Raw genomic sequence first — 22431 nt, 5'->3', positions numbered from 1 at the left:
TTTTTGTTAATAGTGGGTTTTAAACTAAAATGGCCAATGCTGAAATTATTTTATTGTTGTTATTTAATGACATTAAATATAGTATTATCTTACTGGGGTAAATATAATTTCAAATATACTGTAAGTAGTGAAAAGTAACTAGTGTTTGAACAAATTATATACATTAAGCAGAAATTATTTTTAGAATAATGAAATAGTAATTGAATGTAGTTTAATACAAAATCCCAGAAGGTAAATGTTGTTCGTAATTAGGTGAACTCAGATCCAAAAGCAAAACTATGGTTAAAAATATCTTAATGTTTGTAAAATAGTTGAAATACATTAGAATACTAAACATTGAATTTTAGCATAAAGTATCTTAATTATTACACTGAATTTATTAGAATCTAAACTTTGCCATTAAAGCAATAACTAGCTTGGTGTTGTTTTTAAAGAGTTTATGAGCAGTCAAAGTTAATTCTCAGAAGACCTAGGACAAATCTGTGGATAGTTGATAAATATGCGATAATGATAATGAATGATGATGAAAGCTAAATGATATGTCCCAAGATGTTAAGATTCAAACCTTTACCACTCACTTTCCGCCTGGAAACTGCTCTTTTTAAATTTGATTTAATTTGAGCAATTATTTGAAATGTTTGCATGTTTTTGTTCAGTAGGTAAATAATTTAAATCTATGAAAAATAGATAAACATTATGATTGCAGATGTATGACAAATTCTCAAAATAGTATTGTTAGGAGCCTTCATTGTTTCACACTGTACAATGATTTATATACTGTACCTGTATTGAAATAATCATGTTTTTATTTTTTGGGGGTAAAAAATGCTCTCAACCACAATAAAAAAAAAAATCTGTATATAATGTATACTGTATATACCTTCCAATAATGTTGGGTGCTCTACTACTCTTCCATAAAGGAGTAAAGCTCTAAAGCTGCAATACAGTACTTTTCCTTATTCCAGAAAATACTGCTGACAAATTCAAAGGAAGCACTGCAAACATCTTGTTGGCAACTTGGTTAAAAAAAAAAACTTTCAGCTCTTCAAGTGTATCTGAGGGTAAGTATTTAATAAAATATTTGCTTTTCATATGTCTCTAAATAACTGAAGATATTGTTCTATACTGCTCTGGTACTGTTGCAATACAAATTATAAGGGTGTGTCACGAATATACTGTACAAAGTGGTAGTATTGCCTTTAATACTACCAATGAAAAATACTGTCTTTGCAGACGATATACTTATCAATTAACCATTGTTAATGAAGGAATAAGGAAAATCTATTTTAGAAGATTTCTTATGTAAGCATTTGTATTAATACAGTGACTTGCATATGTATAAACAGCCCTAGTTAGGAAAGATTAAAACCATTGCATAAGAAAGCAACTGCAAATTGGATTTTTCTGTTTTATTTTTTTTAACATTTTAAAACATTTAAAATAAAATATTTAATCCTAATAGCATTGCACACAGCAAAGTCCTTAATTAATTATATTCCAGAAAACACAAATATTTTGACGTGGGGAAATCGCTTGATTTCCTCCACCATCGTGAATCCTGTGCTCAATATCCCAGAAATCTCTCCCACCTTGCGCAAGCGTGGTGCCTGGTGTCCTAAACCCACAAGTCGACCACTGCGGCTCACATTCTGGATGAGGTACTACTGTACTCTGACACTCACATCTCAAAATGACACGCTACATCTTAAGAGCTGAACAAAAGAAACTAGCACAGATCAGTGTATTCACGAAACTCAATAAAAGAGAGATCCAATGACTCTAAACTCACTAAAACGGATGTCCAATGCCTTTATGAACCTGTGACCATTCCAAAACCACTATTCTCCTCGTCTATGGTTCTTTCAATGTTATTGATAGCTACAGTACAGTATGTCATTCTTAACATCAGATGCAGAACCTTCCTGAGCAGGTTCATTGCACGGTACATTGCCTGTCTTAAAGCAGTCTACAAGCCTGCAGCTCTTCTAGATCTTTGCTTTAAGGCTACACAAAGCAGCTAGTGACAGTCATTGCCCTTTCTTCAGCAGGAGTTAGCGCCACAACCTCCCCAGCCTGCCACTGCTAAGAAAAACAAGCTCTCTGCCTTCTTGTCAGCCCACCTGTTTGTACTGTAGTTGCAGTGAAGAGTGCAGCTAACAGTCTTCTCCATGTCTGCCAGGACAGTGAGATCCTTCTCTGTTGGATCCCAGAAACTCAGACACCCTTCACTGCTGCCCTGTTAGACCTAATTACTAGTGATTCAAAACCTTCACGAAAGTCATCAATGCTATGGAACAACAGTTGGTTGACTTTTGTGATTCTTATAATTTTAATCAATGTAACTGTTTTAGGAACAATAGTCAAAATATTTACCATCCAACCAGATATTTTATTTTGGAATTGAAATACAATCTTATATACAGTATGACGCTTACAATTTATATTATACAGTATAGGACTCATTTCAATACAGTATAGGACTCAAGTCTTATTTATTCCTGTATCTGAGTTATGAAGTTTAAATAAACATGTATTAACATGCTACTCCTTTGTTATATTTCTAAACCATCAAGTGATCATTTGAAAATGTAGTACTGAACATCATTTAGAATTTTTTTGGACTATTCCTAATGTATTTGGGTATAACTGTATAGTTTAAATACTTTCAAATAACATTTTGTGAAAACAATGTGAATAATAAAACAATTGCTCTAGTTAAGCATTTAAATTACTTAAACTATTTTGAAGAGTATTTACAAATAAAATATCAGAGACCGTTTTGCTATGAAACTATCGGATCCCTGCACCTTTCAAGATCTGCATGTAGCATTCTGACACTACAGTGGATGTCACACTACGATGTGGGTTTTTCAGTGTTTTTTTTTTATTTTCCATTTCGTTCTGCCATCCAGATATGAATTGGTCCTTGCTACTTCTTCGCTTAATCACAATTTAGTCAAATGCTTTTATTGCCCTCTGATTCAATAAGGCGATTTTTACAAATAATTATAGTTCTTCTATCATTCTATTCTTCTTTAAATCGTATTTCTAGAATCTGGTTCAACGCGTTTAACAGTAAGTGAAACTCGTTTTACAGTAAGTGAAAAGAAACTGGCATCCATAACACAGCCCCTCTTGGCTAAACGGAGATAACCCAGGTTGCAGGCGATAACTCCCGCATGCGAGGAAAGCAGAGCACCCAGATTAGTGACCTGGTGCACCTGCGAACTCCGGCCGGCGGGCGAATTGAATGATGAGGCGCAACTCTTCGCTGCGGCGAGGCTGAAGTGAAAAGCGTACCGTACCTCACAGAGCCGACAGCAAATGAGCTCACCTATAGCGCTGTCCCGCCCCCACGGCCCGGGGAAGACGGGGGCAAAGGCGGTGTGTGTGTGTCTGCCGAGGGAGGGTCTCGGCTGGGTGCTCGCCAATCACGGCGCGCACATTAACTTGCTGTCAGCAGTCCAGCTGAGTGCAGGGAACAGTGGCCGGGGGACAAGGGCTGGAACTTTCCCAGTGCGAAAACTCAGCGAAACAACTTTGACAGAGGGCTGAAAACAGAAACCTTACAGCGCAGCACCAGCCTTTCCAGATTTCTGCTTGTTAGTAAGAGAGAGGCTGTACAATCCTCGGCAGTGTTCTGAGACTGTATAGCCCCCCTCCCGATGACAAAAGGTCTCTCTTCATTATAAATGGATATTGCTAGTGTTTATTAGTTACGTTCTCCTTTCATCATTACCGTTAGCTAGCAGCTATTTGTTTTTCGGTAGTTTTTTTTTTCCATTATTATTTTTTTTTCTATTGTGAAAACTTTTCAAAAGCACCGCTGGAATTTCTGGAGGACACGGGATTTGATAAAGGACGTGTTCAGTGCTATTTCGACCACCATGACCGCTGAAAAAGAAAAAAAGAGGTAGGGTGCATTTTTCATACAGTATTTAACCTGTTTTTTTTTTGTTTAATGTTTCGATTGAGTTACTGTCTTGGCAAGCACAATGTCTTTGCAATGAACATAACGTGAGGACCGATGTAACCAAGATCACTGACGCTGCTGTTAATAGGACTTGTTGCGCTGCAGGGAGAACATACTGTAGTGAAGTTTAAGAAACTGCTGTCAACCTTCTGACAAGGGCAGCAACACAAATGTAATGATATGAGCTTATACCTTATGATCCGGACCTCTTATGCGATGTAAAGTGAAAGGATTTGCGCTGAATATTTTTCTTTCAAATGTGTGTATGTGGCGTGCAGCTGCGATCTGCACGGTATTTATATGCCGTCTTAATTTATTATATGATGTACATACTGTACATTTTGTCACGGTACAGCCTGTTACAGATACTGCGATCTTGTCCAACACCAAATGTGTCCGACATACGGTACCAGTTCCAGAAGATATATGCTACCATTACAAAAATAAATATTGTAATATTGATTGAGAGTTTAATGGTTAAACTTGTTTTTTTGTTTTTTTTTTCTCTGCTGCTGTTTACGGGATTCTTTTTTTAAATCTAAACTTTGATCTCTGATTTGATTGGTATACCACGGAGGAGTGTGAGCAGAGGCGACCTGTGCGAGTCTCTGGTATCGTGCGGCTGTTGTGTGGCCCTAGTTAATACGCAGGTTAATTAACAACAGGTGAAACAAAGCGTAGAGGTAAAATACAGTGACAGGTCGATTGTGAGGTGACTAGGACACTGTTTTCGAGCTGTAGTAGTTGCAAAGCATTGACCAATTCTGTCATAAAATGTGATGGCAGAGTTATTTGTGTGTCTCAGCATTTTAATATACTGTAATCTGCGGTAAAGCAACATAAATCATTGCGCACATGGTTACCTTTTCATGTTTTTAACCCTTAGAATATGGTATTATTCATTTAATTGTCTCGGCTGCAAAAGTGAAGTGATTCTGAAAAATCTTTTTCGTTTTATACTGTATTCATCCTCATACCCAGTGGAATAAAATAAATATCCAATAATAAGTGTAATAAATAAGATAGGGATCTTTTAAAATATTAAGTATTTTAGCTGTTCTTATTTCAAGAATTTATCAGGTTTGCAATTTATGACCTTTCCCATTAGTTGCATACCGTATGGGAGACCGTAACACTGGGAAACTACAGTATGTGTAATTGATTTGTAAAGTCACAATACTGTGTAATTCTGTACTTTGCATTTGACAGGTTATTAGAACAAAATGTTAATTTCCATCGTTGTACATAACATTTACACATTAAATGTCCTCTGTTTCAGTTTGTAATTCTTCTGTAAGTAAAATTATATACATTTTAATTAGAACTTGTTAGGACTGGATATATAGCCTGCAACGTCAGGCTGTTACAAGCAAAACTGTACAATACAACTATTTAAAAAGTATGTGAAGATTTTGCAATGTGTATGATGGGGAAAATGTGTACTTAGTGGCTCTAGTAATAACACAATAAATTCGCTCGCAGTATGACTTCGGTTTGTATACCATACTAAAAGATGGCAGCATCTATACTGCACTCAGGAACATATTGAGTCATCCATTTGATTTATGTTTTGTGTTTTTTTTTCCGTTTGTTTCCATCAGTCTGAAATACAGTTTTGAAATGCTTCATGTTACCAAACTGAAACAGGCCCAGGAAGTGGAGTGTGAGGAATGATCGTTCACTATAGCCTTTCCTCCCTCACAGGCCAAGGCTGTGTGAGTTTATCCATACGCCATGTTAACACGTTTTGTTTCTTTTATCAAACTAGGTTCGGTCTTCAAACCCTTTGTTTGAGAAATGGACTTGCATCTTCCAGATCTTGAAGATTTAGTAATTGCTCTGATCTCTCAAGCACAATTAAGGCCTAGCACTGTGATCGCTATTCAGAAGTGAACAAATATACGTTGTGGATCCTCAAAAGACAGTCTGCAAGTTTATGTAATCCTTATATTTTGACAATAGTAAGGAATAGTTACAGGCACTGTGATTCAGATTTCATCATAGCTGGCAGATCATCCAGTTTTTCTGTGGTGAAATGACATTTTATTTCATATTTGTGAATCCTAATATCTGCAGGGTATAGACCATATTATGAAAATAGAATATCTTCTATCATTTGCTTAGGGGATACTAGAGTTCATTTCCTGTTTCTCTTCCTAGGCATGAGCTCTTAAGTACGCTGGTAACCTGGTTGTTCCTCTATAAAGCTTGCAATCCAGCTGTGTTTATATTTCTTCCTCAGTTTTCATTACATGACATATTCATGTTTTGCAGTTTCCAAATATAATTAGTAAAATAACAATTTAGCTCTCGTTGTTATTGTTAGACCCAGTACCTATATTTAAAAGCCTGGGCAGTTTTGAATAGCTACTATTTCACAGCTCAACAAAATGAGAAATGTATTTTATAAGCAATTCAGTAATAGTTCTGTACATCAAGCAGGTCAGTTTTTATAAACTTGTACCTTGCAATAAAATCAGATTGGCAATGGCTTATTAGCATGTATAATGTATGTCCTGTTTTTCTTGAAGAGTTCATGAAAGTATTGTGTAATGTAGAAAAATATAAAAACTGGAAATGGTCAAGAAAAAATGTGCATACCCACCTAAATAAACCTGAATGTTTCTTAACTGCTAAATCTCTCCATGGCTGAAGTAAATGTTGAGCAAATTACTAATATCTCTGTAATTGCAGTTTTTGTAGTGCCTCGTGGTTAACCCTATTTTTATTAGCAGGCCAGAGATAAACAAATTAATTTGAAGGATTGTCCATAGTCATATACTGTACAGTGTGGGAGCTGAACTGTCTTTTTCAGAACTTAAAAAAGATTGGTATTTCTATTTCCCCAAGTGGAGAATTGGTGGAAATCTAAAAGTTTTATCATATTGAGGTCTTCTGTGGTATTTCAGGTGTGTTCTGGGTTGTTGGAACTGAAGATTGTCTCCAACAATGAAGAAAATCTACCAAGGTTATGTGTTTCACCTGTATAACAAATAACCTTCCCACTAGAGGGAGATAAATCAGATACTCTGAGATTAGGATCCGGAGGTCTCTGAAGACCTGGACTGTTCACCCTGGTGTTGGTTTGGGTCGGTCAGAACTAAGAACTAAGGTGATGCAAGAGACTTGGCACTGATTAAAATAGATATTTTCACAAGTTTTATTGTTAAACCAGTTTATTAGTTGTACTGTTAGGATTATAATTATTTATTATATTAAGATTATACAAATGCTTCATTTTCCATCTTTCCATGTAGGTATCATGTTAACATGATTTCAACTCGTCTGCATTTCTTAGGTTAAAATATTTCTCTGCTTAGATATCTGTATTTTTTCCCCTTTTTTTATTCGATTTAATTTTGCTCAGGAGCAACAGTTCCCCATGCTTCGTGGTGGGAAAAAGGCTTGTTCGTAGTAATTCACCATTGGCTGCATGACACAGCAAGTGTCCCATATTCCCCGTAGTAAAAAGAGCTCGACGAATGTTTTGTCTGGCAAGAAGCAAAGTTGTTTTAGTTGCCCTGCACTGTCTTTGAGGCTTGATCTTCAATAAGAGGAGAGGCCCGAATCCTGACCTTCCCAGTGCAGGCCGAGAATTCCGACTCAGCATTTTTCTTTGATTTGTGTGGAGAAGTGATTAGGGTGGTACCTGCTTAGGAGCCAGACAGAGACCTACCACTGTTTTAATTATTGGGGCTTTTGGTAAGAATTTGACTGATATACAGGTCACCCTCCAACCAGGAGCCTTCAACCTGGGTGTCAGGTCTCACTCAATTTCCATCTGTATGCTTTTATTAATCACTGTTTTTGTTGTTGCTGAGATTGTTGGATGTTGTTCGGGTGGGTAGGTTTATTCCATGCTGAAAAGAGAAGAAAGCAATGTTTTGGCTGTGGTTTCGTGCTTACACCCGAAGAAAGCTCCACAGAAATGTAACCTTCTCTTTTCAGAGTGGAATAAACCTATTCCATTGTTGGATGTTGTCTTATTGATTACACTAGATGATCCATTTTTGGGTTCCTTAGGCTCTTTTGCTTATACAGAAAAAACAAAAAGCAAAATAAGGGGTAATCTAGCCTGTATTTAGGAGTTAAGAATGTGTGCATCTCAAAGGTGATGTCTTTGTCTGTTTGACCTATTTTTTTCTTTTAACAGCAATCATTGTTCTTGGAATAAGCGACAGTTTGTTTTAACTTTGCAAGGTACAGTAAAATCTGGATTTGACTCGTAGTCAGTGAGAGCCCTTCTGAACATCGGCTGATAATGTCAGGTTTTTGTGGCGTTGCCGTAAAGACATCAGCAAAGAACTCGTCAAAGTCCCTCTTCCTTCATAAAAAATCAAGTGTCATTTTAGAAAACAAAACTGCCGCAAAAAGAAAAACTAACGCCAAGTTCACGCAAAATCAGTTTCTATTCTTGGTAGATGCAAAGTAGGCCATGTGACTGAACTGTGAAGAGTTGCAAGGGCTGTAGCAACAAGAAAGCTCTCTATATCGGTGAACTGCAGGGGACTTTAGAAAAACAGGACAATGAAATCAAAATGATACAATCCAAACGGGAATTTGTCTTCCACCAGTACCAGAAATAGGAATCAAGCAGTGTTCAATTGTGTGCTTTTTATTTTATAGTTGTAAAGTATGTACTTTTTATAGTTTACCATGATATTTTAAAGTTTGTTTAAAAAACAACAACAGACATTTTACCTTGCAATTCAGTTTGGCCTGCTTTCTCCTACTAGAGAAAGTCACTCATTTGGAAGAAAAAAGGCTATACTGTCAATTCAGCATTTCAGTCAGCATTTACAGAGTGTCATCTGGCACTATGCCACCTGCCTTTGTGCCAGTAATATTGGGAACTGTTTGATTACTAGAGCGTTAATTGTCTCTGAGCTTACAGAGAAACTGAAATGCCTTAAGTGACCTTTGTCACGGCATAAAATGTTTCCCTAAATTTCACAACATATTTTGCGTATCTTGCCTACTGCTGTTGTTTTATCATTGTGTGTTTCAATAGATACAGGTAGAAAGCTGGTGTACTGAATAAATGTTCCTTGGCTGTCAAAGTAGAGTTTTGTCATATTTTAGGGCCAAAATCAAAATGAGTTATGTCGTGATGGGGATTATGGAAGTTTGGAAATAATAAGCTAACCAAAAATAAAGGGCAAACAATCCTGTATCACTCAGAAGTGTGTTCTATTTACTCTACATGAACAAAAATAATAAAAAAAATAGTTGTCTAGACCTATCATTAAATAAAATCACTGTATTTGAGCCCCTGATTTAGATAACTCAAACTCCTCTGCTCTGTTTATGAAAATTACATAAGGACAGGGTTTGGGTGGTGACTGTCTGAATGAAGTGTGGAGTTGTATTGAATGAAGTTTTTTATTCCTCTGTCCCTGTCCTTTCTTCCTTGAACAACCTTCTTGAGCAACCTGGCACTGTTTTTATGCCATAAACCAGTGGCACCTTCAGCATGTTCTGTCAGCTGTTGCTCATGAGCTTTATTGCAAACATTGTTTTTCTTTGATTTGTCCACAGTATGTGACAATACAGTACAGTTATGTGATGTGTGTACATATATGTAGAGTTTGTTAACTCATGAGTTAAGGAGTGCTGTCCCGTGTCAGTGGTCTGTTTAACTTGGCCCAAGTGGCTACTATTCCCAAGTTGCTTGCCTTGAGTTCACACAGATTCCAGGCCAAGCCTACCCAGAACGCTGTCTCCTAACATTTCCTGCGGACTTGCATAATGCTTCCTTGAGTTCACTCTTGCATAATGTAAAGTTTGTCCTGATTGCTTGTGCTTGAGAGCCATGATGACTCTTTGAACTCGCAACCTAGTGACACTCTGTTAGTTACTGTACCCAGCAAGAAGAACAAGATGCAGCTTCACATTCTGAGCTACAGCCAACAGCTAACAAAGCCTTTGTTTTAGTTTTGATTGGAAACATTTTCTGTGTTTGTGTTTCTCCCAGTTAAATTAAAATATATGCGCTACGGGTACACTCTAGGCATTGTAGTTCATTGATTCTCCTGCGATTCTCAAAGATATAATAATAACAAATATAGAGTAGTGTTTCAAACATCCAGTTAAATAAAAAGATTCTTTGTACAGTTTAAAAGGACAATACTACCAAACCACAAAGCTGACTCACTATTGCACACAACTCTTTTCACAGGTTATTCGTGCAGGAGCCTCTTTCAGTTTGGCTGTGCCAATGTCTGCAGTCAGAACCGTACTGCAGAACGGTGCTCACAAAATAATTGATAAGACTGTGTTAACGGCTTGCCAAGCTCATGACAGGTGTGCTCCTAACGTTGGTGGACATCTTTCATTTAGGCAGATTGAAGGGCACTCAAGGACAAGAATTCTGCAGCCTGTTTGCTACGGATGCCAAAGGGCTGATGTTTGGGGTATAACTTAAAAAATGCTGTTTTCTTAACAGCCACATGACACCTAAATACATCTTTTCTTTTTAGGTTTTCATAGGTTTTGTAGACTATGGCAACAGGTGCATCTCAGAATTTTTACTGGAGTGAAATGCTTGTGCACTGGCAAACGTTCTCTTAGCAGCCCTTAGCGTGAAATGTGAAACTCAAATAAACATTTTAAGAGGCTGGATCACAGTGATTAATGGAGGCAGGAGCTGGAAAGACAAGGCCTCTACTGCTGGGCTCTGTATGAGGTGTACTAATGAAGAGCTTCTTGCCTCTGCCCCTGTCTGTGTTGCACATGTGCAAGGTTGCTCTGAGGCCGTTTTCAATATGATATGAGCACATTAGTCCCCCTCCAGCTGTAACTTGGAAAGCTGAAGAGAAGATGCAAAGTGGAGACACAAGGCACAGGGATCTCATTCGGCTTCTCTTGCTGAGTTAATACATCTCTCCCGGAACCCTGTTTTGTACGTTGTGCCTCTTCATTAATATTCTCATTTCTGTGCCTTATTTGTATTTAAAATACATTTTTATTACTGTTTTGTTCTGGTTTTTTGATGCGCAGCAGAAGTAAGCTTGTGTTGCTGTCATTAAAAAAATAACCCTTATTAAAAAATGTAACTAGAACTCAGACTTCAAATAACTTTGACTAAAAGACATGTTCTTTAAAGAATGCTGGTACAATGCAGAAAATTAATTTATAGCTTTGTATTCCTATATTGTCACATTTTGTTTTACAGCATTTAAGCATTTGCTCTTTCATCCTGTAATGATGGCTGTTAACCGTAAGCCTCATACAGGACGCTTATACAATTTCTGACATGTCTCGCTTGTTGTTTTTTTCTTTTAGAGTTTGGTCTTTGGTTATTTTTCTGCTTTTGTGGTAGTCACTAGATAGCCGACAAATAATACCGGATATTGCCATGGAAACTGTTTACGTGGAGAAGTGCATGTTGCCTCCATTTGACTCCTGGCAATGCTCTGTTCATCTGATAAACCCTTCGTCTGAAATATGTGTTTACAAACTGATAGCATAACTGGTCCCAGCATCAGGAGACAGCTCTGTGAGTGGACTTTGTAAAGAAACAGGGAATCCTTCTGCTTTCTCTCATGTTTCTTTCCATTTTTGGTTTAGTAATGTAAATGGACTGAAAGGTATTGCACCTTAATTCTCTTGTGGTCTTGTAAGGAGTTCAAGAAGTAAAGATCATGAAAAGAAATTGAATATAATGCTTAAGCATTCATTTGGTTTTCCTGTTTTTGCTGTGCCTTGTATTTTGTAAGACAGTTCTTAACTGTACCGGTTTCTTTTGAGCTGTCCTGATGTCACTTAAATGCAGCCTGTAGTAACTTGAGTTGTGATTCCTGCTTTTTTTTATTCTTTAAAATGTTGTGTTAGCTGTTCAAGTTATATGCTCAGACCTTCAGGAGTTAATACACACACAGGTCAATGTACAGTACGTAACATGACCTGCCTTCAAATACATGAATTACCTGTAGTAAGCTTGGTTGAGATGTCATGCTGAGATTAAAGAGCTCATTTATCGGGTATAAGTGGCTATTGTCATGAAAGTTCAGAAAATATGGAAGTAATGAATCAATAAGTGTGATTACTATTCATACAAAATATTACACAATGCAGACTTTACAACAATGTCTTGACTCTGGTTATGTGGAATTATGTGGGACTTTTTTCATTGTAATTTTTTGACCTGAGACTGAGAAGGTCAAACTCTAGTAGATTCGTAGATGCAGTTTCAGTTTAATTAAAAATAAATGCTGCGCTTGTTCATGTTCAGATTCCTTGTTCCAAAAACAGGATTATGGTGATTCAAAACCACAGGAGTAATTACAGGAAGGTCTTATATAATCAAGGAAGGGAGGAGAAGGGGCATTTGTTGCATGATGAAGCAGCATATTACATTCTAAAAACAAATGCTTTATTTGTTGGATCGCTCATTTACACAACATGTTTTCAACCCACACTTTTCAATTGTTCATATTCCCGATAACAATAGTTAATTATGAATGAGATCTTTTGCATTTTTAAGCCCCAGATGTATCTATTTTGTTTTCCTGTTTCAGAACCCCTGCAACCAATAATACACAGCACATAATGGACGTTAATATAGTCCCCCTGCAAGATTAATAGCTGCACTTTATTTAATTGAGAGTCTCTGAGAGTAATTATGGGGAAAATTCTAATAAACACTAATGGGCTTCTTTGCAAAGAACAAATGGGGAACACAGCTTAGCTGCAAGGCTTAATGCATGTTGAGGACACGTGGTCAAGTGGCCAATTTTCCATCATCAGAGCCTAGCTAATGGACACACCAAGTGCTGGTCCAGCTGCAAAATAAACTTGTTTTCTTTTTGTCTGCTAGGCAAGGTAATGAAATAAAAGCTAGACTGTCTTTGATAAGTCATTTGCGGAACATCTACTGATGGAGGAACGAAGCCCTCCCCCTGCTCTTGTGTTTTAGCAGGTGGTACAGTTTGTTCTCATGCCCACTTCTGGTTTCCCTCCATTAAGACATCAGCGATGAACTGTAGAGCCTTGCCTGGGCCTGGGCGAATGTCATTAATTGTGCTGATATTACTGGACACCCTGCTGTGCCCTAGCCCCAGAGGTGGCCTGGTGAGGGCTTTTTCAAGGTACTATGAGTTTTCCTCTAATTCTGCTTTTCTGACTTTTGGGGGCTCACAGCAGATTTGAAAAGAAAGCTACATGACCAATGAGTGGAGACCCCTGACCTGATACATCTGCCGTAGAAGATGCATCTATTGGAGAAGAAAAGACATTGCCATCAATCAGCCATTTAAAAAATCCTTTAATTCTGACTAGGTATCTAAGTTTATCATTATCAGTTAGCCTGAAATTATTTTGTGACATCATGTGAAGTTCCTACTGCTCCAGTCTGGAAGCATAGCAAACTGAGCAAAAATGTTGGTTGTTTAAAACACCTGGTGAAGCCAGGATAAATCATGCTGTCTATTCACGATTCCTCTGAGCACATTGTTTGTACAAAGTGTTTAAGTGGCTGTATGTTGTAATTATAGTCTCATATAGAGCATATTGATTTCATTCCATTGCTTATTTGGGTTAACTCTCAAGAATCCATCAAATCAAAAATATTAAATGTTGTCTTGAACCCTGATTCAGAACTAACCACCTCAATTACATTTTTCTTTATAATTTACTTAAATTTACTTTAGAGTAGTTTTCATCTTCCCCTTCCAAATCAGCATTTTCAGACAACTGCCTTCTCTTCAATTAGCACCTGCAGACAGATGGACTTTGGCAAGGACTCAGAAAGTGATAACTTGAACCCATTAGCTCCAGGACTTACCTGATCACAATCTCTCTAGAACAAATTGATTGTTTTCTTTAGAGAAAGTTTAAAAATGTGGAGTTTTAAAACATGAGAGACATGTGGTACATGCCTGGAATTTGTTTTGTTCAGCCTTGATGCACCTGGAAGAGATTTAACCGACAACTGTCTGCATTTCACAATTGCTATAATGGTGAAGAAAATTTAGAATTTGAAGCTGTGGTTATTATAGGTTAATATTTAATTTATCATAGTAGTAACAATCTCCTGTAGATGTTTTTGGTAATATTGTTTTTAGATTTTGTTTTTTAACCTCTATTGTTCTTCTTTCAGATACCTAAATTCTGCTTATAGAAGGCTTCATGTACCGCAGTGTGTGACTGGGCTTGTGCCCAGCCTGTCTGTAGACAAGCCCTGCACTTCAGGCTCCTTTGTACAGTGTCCTCTCTGTTGGCATTTGCTGTCCTTCTGTTTCACACAGCAGCTCCTCTGTTCTCTTTTGTTTCCGAACAACTTTATAAGTGCGATTTCAATTCATTCAGACTCATGGAAGGGAGCACAGAAAGCTTTGACCTAATTTTAAGGAGAGCCCTTTCGTTCATCACCATATTTTAGTCAGGTGTCCGTCACCGGTCAAGATTCTGTCAGAGGGACTGGAAGCATTGACAGATGTTTTCTGTGTGAATTTCCAAATTTTAATCTTTATCTTGGATGTTTTCTTTTATGCACGACGTCTTTCCAGAAGCTTGCCAAGATTTTGTTCAGAAGTTGCTGCGTCTGACCAGTTGGTTTGTTTTATGAATGTGGGTTTTAAAAAAAGCATGTTAAAAGAACTATTCCTGACTGGGACAGATATAACATCAAATTAGTTTGCTCCTCATTCTCAAATAATGATTTGAAACGGACGATGTTTGTGCCTGTTGCTTGCCAGGACAGGCTCCAGTTCCCCCATGACCTTTAATTGGGTAAAGCGTTTTGAAAATGGCGGAGGGAAATGACAACTTTGAACTTTTTTTACAGCAACATATGAGACATTTTACTCTTTAGGCCTTAAAAAGATATTGATTCTAACCACTCTGATGCTTAAATACATATGTTAACATGCACACTCTGCATGGGCCATTGGAAATTCCCTGTACAACAAGATAAATGTAAGCTTATCAAAATGTATTAATGCTAAAAATGCTTTACAGATTTTTCTCCAGGCTACTCTCTCCAGGACATAAAGCAAATATGGGTATAGTCATGGAGACCATACGTTTACACCTAATTTAAATATTTAAAAATATTTAAGGGTAAAAAGTGTTTGCAATTCTGCCCATCGGGCCAAATCACAGGCTGACTTCTAAGAAAACCTGTGGTTGTCTGTAGCCCCTCTTTCACCTGCAGTGAGAGGGAACAGAAGATCATCCGACAAGGCTTATCCTCAGGGATTTCACTTTGCTGCCAACTAAAGCTCTGTGGACTTCTTAATGTACTGAAGCACCTCTGTGTTCATCATATTGCTGGGTGTTAACAATGAAATAGAAATCTTGTTTTGTTTCCTTATCTGCTCGTTCTAGGCATTTATAAAAAGGGAACACAAAGTTATTCTCAGTGTTGTTTGTGATAGGACCTTGCAAAATTTTTCAGACCCATAACAAAAAGATGCAAACACAGTTTTTAAACTTACTATTTTCTTCAAAACCTGAATACTTAAACTGAATTCTCCGGGTAAGATGAGCTACTGTAAGTATAACCAAATCACTCAATATTGGGCAAAAATACGTCTTTTTGGCATATCCTAAGACTCTGACCATTCTTCAGGGTATTTGTTGCTTAGGGATCACTTATGGACAACAACAAAGAATTTTCAAGTCTTCAAACAGATTCTTAATAAGACATGGGTCTCTCAGAAACATTCACTTTCTTATTCTTAAATGACTCCAGTGTAGCTGTGCCCTTGTGCTTTGGGTCACTGTCCTGCTGAAAGGTGATTTCCTTTAATAACTGCCAATTCTCTGCCCCATCTTCGTTCTTTTCAGTCTTGACAAGCTTCCCGCTCCATGCTGATGAGAAGCAGAACTATAACACAATTCTGCTACCTCTTCGCGACAGTAGGGATGGGGTTAATCAAGTGTTGGGTTTCCATCAGATGTAACACTTTGCATTCAGACCAAAAAGTTCCACTTTTATCTTGTTTGACCACAGAAGCTTTTGGTGCATGTTTGCAGTATCACTTTAATGCTTTGTTGCAGGCTTCATGTAGAATTTGAGATCAGTTTTGCAGTCAGGCCAGCTTGGTGGAGTGGGTGGGACTTATGCATATTTACTCTCATCAGCCATTGAACTCTAGCTCTTCCAACATCACCATTGGCCTCATGGTTGGCATTCTTAATTCTCCTTGCCCAGTGGTTCAGACAGATTAAGGAGTGAATCTCTAAGTTGTTTTTAAAGATCGTTCATGGTTGAATCCTTGCTTGAAATTCACTTCCTGTCTCAGGGACCCTACACAGACAGGTGCTTTTATTATTAAATAATTACTGCATACAGACAAAGACTAATAAACTAATTGTGTGGCCTGTTAAGGTACTTTTGTGTACCTACATTAGTTTAGGTTTGCCACAGTAAAGGGTTTGAATACTCCTGCAATCATTCCATTTGCATTTTTCTTTCACATTATGTTTTTTTTAATTTTGTGGTCTTTGAATTTGTGGATTAAGTTGTGAATATAACTTAGAATTTCTACATCCCAGTGTCATGACTGCAAGCTTTAAAGCAACAACATATGAAAATTGTGCAAGGGTCTGAATACTTTTACATTTTACTGTACAATATGAATTCCTACGCATCATAATCCAGGTTGTAATGATGCATGTAATTACTAATTCTAGAGTCTGTTTAGAGTCGTTTTTTGTCTTCATAAGCTTGAAATGTATGCTTCCATAACAGATAAAATTTATCTAAGCCCCCCTTCCCCATTTATAATAGAGAAATAAATTGGTGTACGTGTATACTTGAAAACGAAATGAAATGAATTTCTCCCATGTCAGTATGTAATGTTCCAGATCATTCCTTAGAAGATGGGCTGGGGTTTCCTTGCGTGAAGCAGTTGGGACTCTTCCAGCTTAAAGGAACTTGCCTGGCTAACAAACCTGTGTTCAGTCAGTCAGAGGATGTAAATCCATTTTAAGCTGTAGTTGAAAGCAGTGCCAGGCCATGGGATTTCCATTCCTAGAATTCCACTTTAAACCACTGTTTAATCTGCAGAGCTATGTGTTTTAATGAGTATAGTTAGAGAGCTTTAAATCAAATTATGTTCAGGCTTTTATTCCTGAACTCCAAGTCAGATTGTGGCTTTGTGATAAAGTCTGAAGTCTGACAGTACATGTAAAACAGTAAGTACATTGTAATAAAAAGTGTGTTTAACACCTGGATCAATGATTCATTTTAGTTCATCTTCAGGAGTTTTTTTCATATTTTCTTGGTGATGTCTTGGATTAATACACACTTACAGTAAATACTGTGATTTCTATAAAATAGGCATGTGAACAGTCACTTCGTTTACCCGTCTCTCAGGAACTAGCTCAGCCTTCACATGGAGATCACAGGTCCACTAATAACTTCATATCGCATTAATTTGACTGGGACTTTAGTGCTTCTTTTCAGATTAATTTCAACTTCTACTACCCGTACTTACTGGTGGCAGAGTTTATGGCTTTTGGCTCGGTGACAGTGAGATAAATGGTCTTGTTGGCTGAGCGAGCTACTTCATCTTTGTACTATCACAGACTTTATTCTAAACAGCAGAGATGTGAAGGGGATTGTTCTAAACTGACAGAAAAGTATTGATTTTCTCAGGACTTTCAAACCAAGGTTGTGGTGTCCATAGGATTTGGAAGAGAAAAAAGACAAGACAGAGATGACATCAGGTGGTGAATGATTTCCAGGATGGAGGTGTGACTGAAGGTTTGAGGTATCAGGGAAGACTGTTTTTTTTGTTAGTTACCACCTGGATACGTTACAGAAGTGGAAGCCCTCAGTGTTGATCGTGGCTTTCTACTTGGTTGTTCTAAATGCACTGGCTCTGAATAAACTATTCTTTTGTTTTTGCTCTCAACGCCCACATGGTATTGCTGGCGTTCTCTGGAGCACCAGGATTACCCTCTGTAGCTTGTACGAGTGCTGGTTTCAGATGGAGGCTTCAACGCCGAAGAGCGAAAGAAATGTTAAGGGTTGGCAGCCATGTTCCATTAGGATGTGGGAAGCAGGACTTCTCAGGAGCTACATGAAATAACATGGTTTCATTTTGACATGTTTAACATTTCGGCTGTGCCAGTCATTTTCTTAGAATACATTTTGCAAGGTTTTCCAGTTTACTGTATGATCCCCCTCAGTGGGACTTTGGCTGGATGTTTTTTGAAGGTGGACTTTCATTTTATACCACATCTTTTCCTCGAGCAGCAGTCGCACCTTGAGTCACGCCATAGATTGCGGGCTGCGGTGGTCCTTATAACGGTCGGGCCTCAGGAAACAAACTTGAGGAATCTGAAACATTTTGTTTGAATTACTGTAATTTTCCAATTAAAATACCAGGAAATTCCTTTTCTATAAGAATGCTGAGTTTTAGTTGCAAGATGCTTATAGTGGAGCATGTAGTGGTCTTTGGCCATCTGTTTTAAGCATAAGCCTGTTTCTGAGTTGGAAACGTTTGTGTTTTTTTTCTTGTTCAGTTAAATTTTAGAGATTGCAATAATGTGTTAAGTACCAGTGGAATGAGAAAAATACGCTATGTTAATGTCATGTCACTGTGAACACATTCAGGCTTTAGACACTGTTATCAATAGCTATTAGTCACTTTTCTTTTTTCTGATATTGTGGTTATTGCTAAAACAAGTCAGACGTTTTTAAGTTTTATATGTGGTAGTTTTTTCAAAGTGCATGGACAATGCAGTAGTCAAACCAGAATAAGTGAACAGCCCGTGGGTTGAGGTTGCGTGTACAAACAAATCTTAAGTGATTTGCTACGCTACGCCTGTGGTTAGAAAGCATCAAGCAGTCATTCTGATTCCCTCTGATCTCCTCTTTTCACAAAGCAATACTGGACTTTGACAAATGTTGACACCTGAATTGCTGTAGGGGTTCAAGCCCTTGCTTCATCATAAACTGTCGGATGAGGGTCCGTTTTAAGAAGGAAATGGTTTCATTAATTAAACTTTAAAAAGGATTTTTATTAATTTCCCTTTTAATTAATTGTTTTGATAAGTTGTTAAAACAATGCCCATAGTTCTGGAACTATTGGTCAAGATATAAAGGAATTGATTCTGTTGTTGGGCTGCCATTGCTAACTGATACAACCAGTTTATTTGGAATCTGATCCTGTGCTGCACCTCCGCTTTGCTTTAGCAGTAGGCCAGGATTATAGAGTAACAATCCGATTTTAACATGTGAAGCCCATAGGACAATGACAACTTTGCTGTGTGGTTTAATAATGTACACTTTTGAAACCCAGCCATGAGCCAGAACACTGCACGGTAAACCTGACATTTTAGAAGAGAACAAATATCTGTCACAATCGTTTTCATTTCTCTACACATGTGGGCTTGCCTTACAATGTATTTTGTTTATGATTTCAATCTGTTGGATCAAGAGAAATAAGCCCAACACTTCTCAACATAAAAAGGCAGAAGTAAAATAAGCTTCTGATGACCAATCCATGTGATCTTTTAAATGGGCGTGCATTATCTTTGGAGGCTCCCAGCTTTGTTTAAAGCACCTCTGCATGTGCACAGATAGGGTAGTGAAACTGTGTCGCACCAGTGACCTCAAGGAGTCATCCTTGGAATGATGGCGTCACAACTTTGGGAATGTTCTACCACTCCCGAGCAGTATCAGGGTCTTGGCTCAAGGCTTAAGGGACATCGTGCTCTTTTCAGCCCCGTTTCTACCCTTCCTGTGCCGAGGAAGATGAGTGCTGAGATTCAGGTCAAAATACAAGCACAATTCCTTCCTCCCATCGTCGGGAAAAACAAAAAAGAGGAAAGAAAAATGTCAATGATTGTTCAATTTTAGAAAGGCCTACTGAAACATTGTTAAGATTCGGGCAGTCTCCTTGGAAACTAACATAATACCTTTTTTAAAAAAGAAAGAGGAAGGGAGCTAGTTAGGCAGCCAAATATTTCACTCCATTGTGGAGGGCGATTAGAACATTTTTGCTTTTATCTTGGCTTGTGACCAGGCATCTCTGCCGACATGCTGTGTTGTTTTCCAAACATTACAATAAACCTAAACTTAAAAAAGTATCGTGGTCTGCAAAAGCTTGTGGAAACGGGCTGCGTGTCTAACAATGGGAGTGTGATCTTCAGAATCCGTGCAGCCAAGCTCAAAGAACTTCCTTATTGTCCAGTGGTCCGTGCCATACAATCTGTCTTGGTCAGCTTGTCTCAATGCCCTTTTGTTATGACTGGGGAAAATTAAAGTGGGGGGAAAAAATCTTCACAGTTGAGGATTTAGACAGAATTAGTTGTGTGTTAGGACTGGATTATAGCAGTGGAAAAACTGGAATTTCTTGTTGAGATGGTGTCAGCAGTGTTGGTGTCCACAGAGGGCAGAAGCCTGAGTGTTTCTCTCTGCCTCTCTCTCCACCCTACTGTATGCTGCTGCCTTGATATTGTGGTGTGCCAGCCTGCTTGTCATAGTACATTGAAAGCACTGCAGCTGTGGGTGGAAGTATTGCATGCCACGTGGCACGCCATGCTGCCCACAAACCACAATGTTGGTACTGTATGTCTCATATCAGTAGTAAATCAGTGTGGTTTAAGCTGCATCAGACAGAGCACTTTCAGTCTCCTTCTTCCTCTGCAAGTGTGGCACTGCTGGCTCCTGGCTCCTTGAGTTCCTGAAAGGAGATCTGCTGTCATTTCGGATTCAGCAATGCAGACCTTGGCATCTGTCAGTGTTCAAGGTCATCCCTGGTATTTGTTTCTACAAAGACTAATCAGATGCATTGTAACTGCTGGCTGCTGTTCTTCCCTGCTTTATGGGAATGATTCTTCATGTTTTTTACCAAGTTGTGATCTGAAGAGTGTGGTGCCTTTGTCACTTGTTGCGTGTGTTCTGATGTGGTCGAATGGGGAATCCCCAATCCCCCAAATTTGTGGATTTGAACTTCTGCCAATCCTGTTATTGGCCTGGGTTGCACTTTTAGGTTTGATTTATTTTCCTGTCAAGCATTTCTTGTCGAAATCTAGGCTAACTGACATTCAAATACTTCTATCAGCCTTAATTTAAAGTTGAAATCTTCACCAGGTAGTCAGTCTTAGTAATGGTTTTGCAATATTATTTCAAAGCCTATCACCTGGTAATGTTTTCCATGGAAGCTATAGCTTTACTTCATAGCATCACATAATAACACTATAATTAGTTTTTTTTAATGTAGCACGATGAGTGGTACTGGCAGCGGGTTTGTGTATGAGCCTATTAACTTAATGAAGATTTTGCATAATTAAGTGTGGAAATCATGTTGAGTCAAGTTCAAGCTTGAATAATATTGGGTTTTGTGCTGTAATAAGCAGCTTTTATTAACCATGAAGCCAAGGGTAATCATTCTCTTCACCCAAAAGCAAAGGTGGAAACTGTCCTTTGGCAATAGTTTAAAAATATTCTATAACTTTTAAGCAGGTAATAAACATTGTTTCAGTGGTAAAATACATGCATTGTACAGCAAGACAAGTACTCCAATGCACTTGAGTTAGCGTCAGAGTGTTTGTAGAGGGTTTTGCATATCCCTGTTTGTGACTCTGCTCCATGGGAGACTTTAGAGGTCACATTAGTATAATCCATCACAGGTATTTTTAGCTGGTCTGAAGTAAGCAAATGCAGATCTCTTAAAGCATTAAATCTCTTTCCCCCTGTACAGTCTTCAGTTATTCCTCCCTAACCAGTCGTAGAGTTTGCAATTTGTTAGCTGCCTCCAGCACAGCATGAGGTAGGTGGATGCTGGTGGATGCTGCACATTGGTGGTGTTGGAGGGGATCCCTATTACCTGTAAAGCGCTTTGAGTGGAGTGTCCAGAAAAGCGCTATATAAGTGCATGCAATTATTAAATTATTATTAATTATTATGAGGTACATCATTAATTTAATTGTTTGTAGTGGGAGTAAATACAGTAAAATGTATGGGGCTACCTCTTTTGTGATGCGTGATTAAATACAAACATTTATGTAATGCGTGTAATCTATATTGTCAGAATGAGAGTATGCAGATATAAAATGGCTAGCGCAGGGATATTTGTTCAAGCTTGACATATACTTAAAAACTGTAGAGTACATGCAGTACATGTACAAACTCCTTATCTTCTTTAGCCAAATAATGTATGTTTGATTGGAAACCTTGTTTTTTTTTGAGCATATAATTTGTAAATTTCAAATTTGAAATCTGCTATTGTTTTTCTCAACCAATGGTCAAGGTACTTCCAAATTAATTTCAGTCACATAATGTCTTTTGTTTACTACTTGGCTATATTTCTAACAAGCACCTTTATTTTTATTTAGCCATGAGCCAATTGATCCCCCTTTTATAGAAGTGTAAAAAGTCACTATATATTTCTGCTATAAAATTAAAAAAAATGAATCACATGAATTTCAAAGTGGCTTAAGCAGTAAAGTGAATGTTCCACGTGAAAGTGAAGATTTTGGTTATGATTTGGGGGTTC

General features: G+C 37.9%; 1 protein-coding gene across 1 annotated transcript in view; it reads left to right on the top strand.

Moving 5' to 3' along the window:
- Positions 1-3429: 3429 nt before the first annotated feature.
- The window catches only part of epas1b (endothelial PAS domain protein 1b), a 50849-nt gene continuing 31847 nt past the window's right edge, over positions 3430-22431 (top strand). Inside the window, exon 1 of the mRNA XM_015362793.2 lies at positions 3430-3913. Coding sequence (XP_015218279.2) covers positions 3888-3913 — 26 coding nt within the window. The 5' untranslated portion in view covers positions 3430-3887. The remainder of the gene's footprint in view (positions 3914-22431) is intronic.

This window comes from Lepisosteus oculatus, chromosome 17, assembly GCF_040954835.1.
Source record: "Lepisosteus oculatus isolate fLepOcu1 chromosome 17, fLepOcu1.hap2, whole genome shotgun sequence".
Classification (NCBI taxonomy): Eukaryota; Metazoa; Chordata; class Actinopteri; order Semionotiformes; family Lepisosteidae; genus Lepisosteus; species Lepisosteus oculatus.
Note: the sequence above shows the minus strand (reverse complement) of the source record. Positions and strands in the feature narration are given on the sequence as shown.